At 37.0% G+C, this 959-nt stretch overlaps 1 protein-coding gene across 1 annotated transcript in view; it reads left to right on the top strand.

Annotated features, from left to right (window-relative positions):
- The first annotated feature begins 309 nt into the window (after window positions 1-309).
- The window catches only part of pde4ca (phosphodiesterase 4C, cAMP-specific a), a 60000-nt gene continuing 59350 nt past the window's right edge, over window positions 310-959 (top strand). Inside the window, exon 1 of the mRNA XM_032532628.1 lies at window positions 310-442. Coding sequence (XP_032388519.1) covers window positions 401-442 — 42 coding nt within the window. The 5' untranslated portion in view covers window positions 310-400. The remainder of the gene's footprint in view (window positions 443-959) is intronic.

Genomic DNA, 959 nt, shown 5'->3' with positions numbered 1-959 from the left:
CATGAATAACGGCCTGTCATGCAGGCTTCTCCACCACCTCAATCTCTCAACCAGCTTTGGTCCCTATGCTCTATATCCTTTCTTTTTTCCTTTTCACAAGCTAATTCTCCCCGTTTTCTAAAGTATTTGTGGCTTTTGGGTGTAATGACGTTACAGTCTGAAAAGGCCACAGTAGAAGGTAAAAGCCAACTCAAAAATGTTCTAAGAAGGTTTGTCGCTGAACTAATGACAGCTGAGTGTTGATGAAGGGGCGTGGAAACAGTTGTTTACGCAGTGACAGCACAAGGAGGTATTGGTGCCACAGACTACTTCATATCTGATCTTAAATGCAGTATCTGTATCCTCCTCATTGGTATTTCCTTCCCAGTTGTCTTGTTACCATGGTGCGGTAGCTGAAAGTATGAGGAGAAATAACTCATCAAAAATGTTCTACATCAACGAGGTAAGGGTAATGAACCTTTAAGAAAAATCGCTAAATTAGAATAGTTGATTCTGTCTGTCTCCCAGGATAAATGTTTTTCCTACGTCTTTTCAGAAACAAAAAAACTTTTGCTACATGTTACATGTACATTAGCTATAATACCAAAAGCATGATGGCAGGTTTTTTTTGTGTGAGTGATCTGTTGTTTGTTGGGATTATGTCATAACGCTCATGTATTTTTCTGTTTTACCAGTGCTGCACATTTGTGGAGAAGATTAACAGAGTTTAGGATGTTAAAATAAGACGTCTAATTGGAAGTTCAGATTAATATAAATAATTTACGTTTGTTAGATTAAACAAATGAGATTTGGGAGCCCATACAAAGGGCATTTTGAATTTACATACATCATTTACTAGTAATGTAGTATTTTATTAAAGATTCTTAGAAAGTCTCAAATTTGACTTGGTGGATCCTACAGAAACCCTGATCCTGCAGTTGTTTCCACAGTGGCTCATGGTTAAAAAAAACAACCTTTTT

The sequence above is a fragment of the Etheostoma spectabile genome, chromosome 12 (assembly GCF_008692095.1).
Source record: "Etheostoma spectabile isolate EspeVRDwgs_2016 chromosome 12, UIUC_Espe_1.0, whole genome shotgun sequence".
NCBI classification, from domain to species: domain Eukaryota; kingdom Metazoa; phylum Chordata; class Actinopteri; order Perciformes; family Percidae; genus Etheostoma; species Etheostoma spectabile.
The sequence above is the reverse complement of the archived record's forward strand: the minus strand, read 5'-3'. Positions and strand labels throughout refer to the sequence as shown.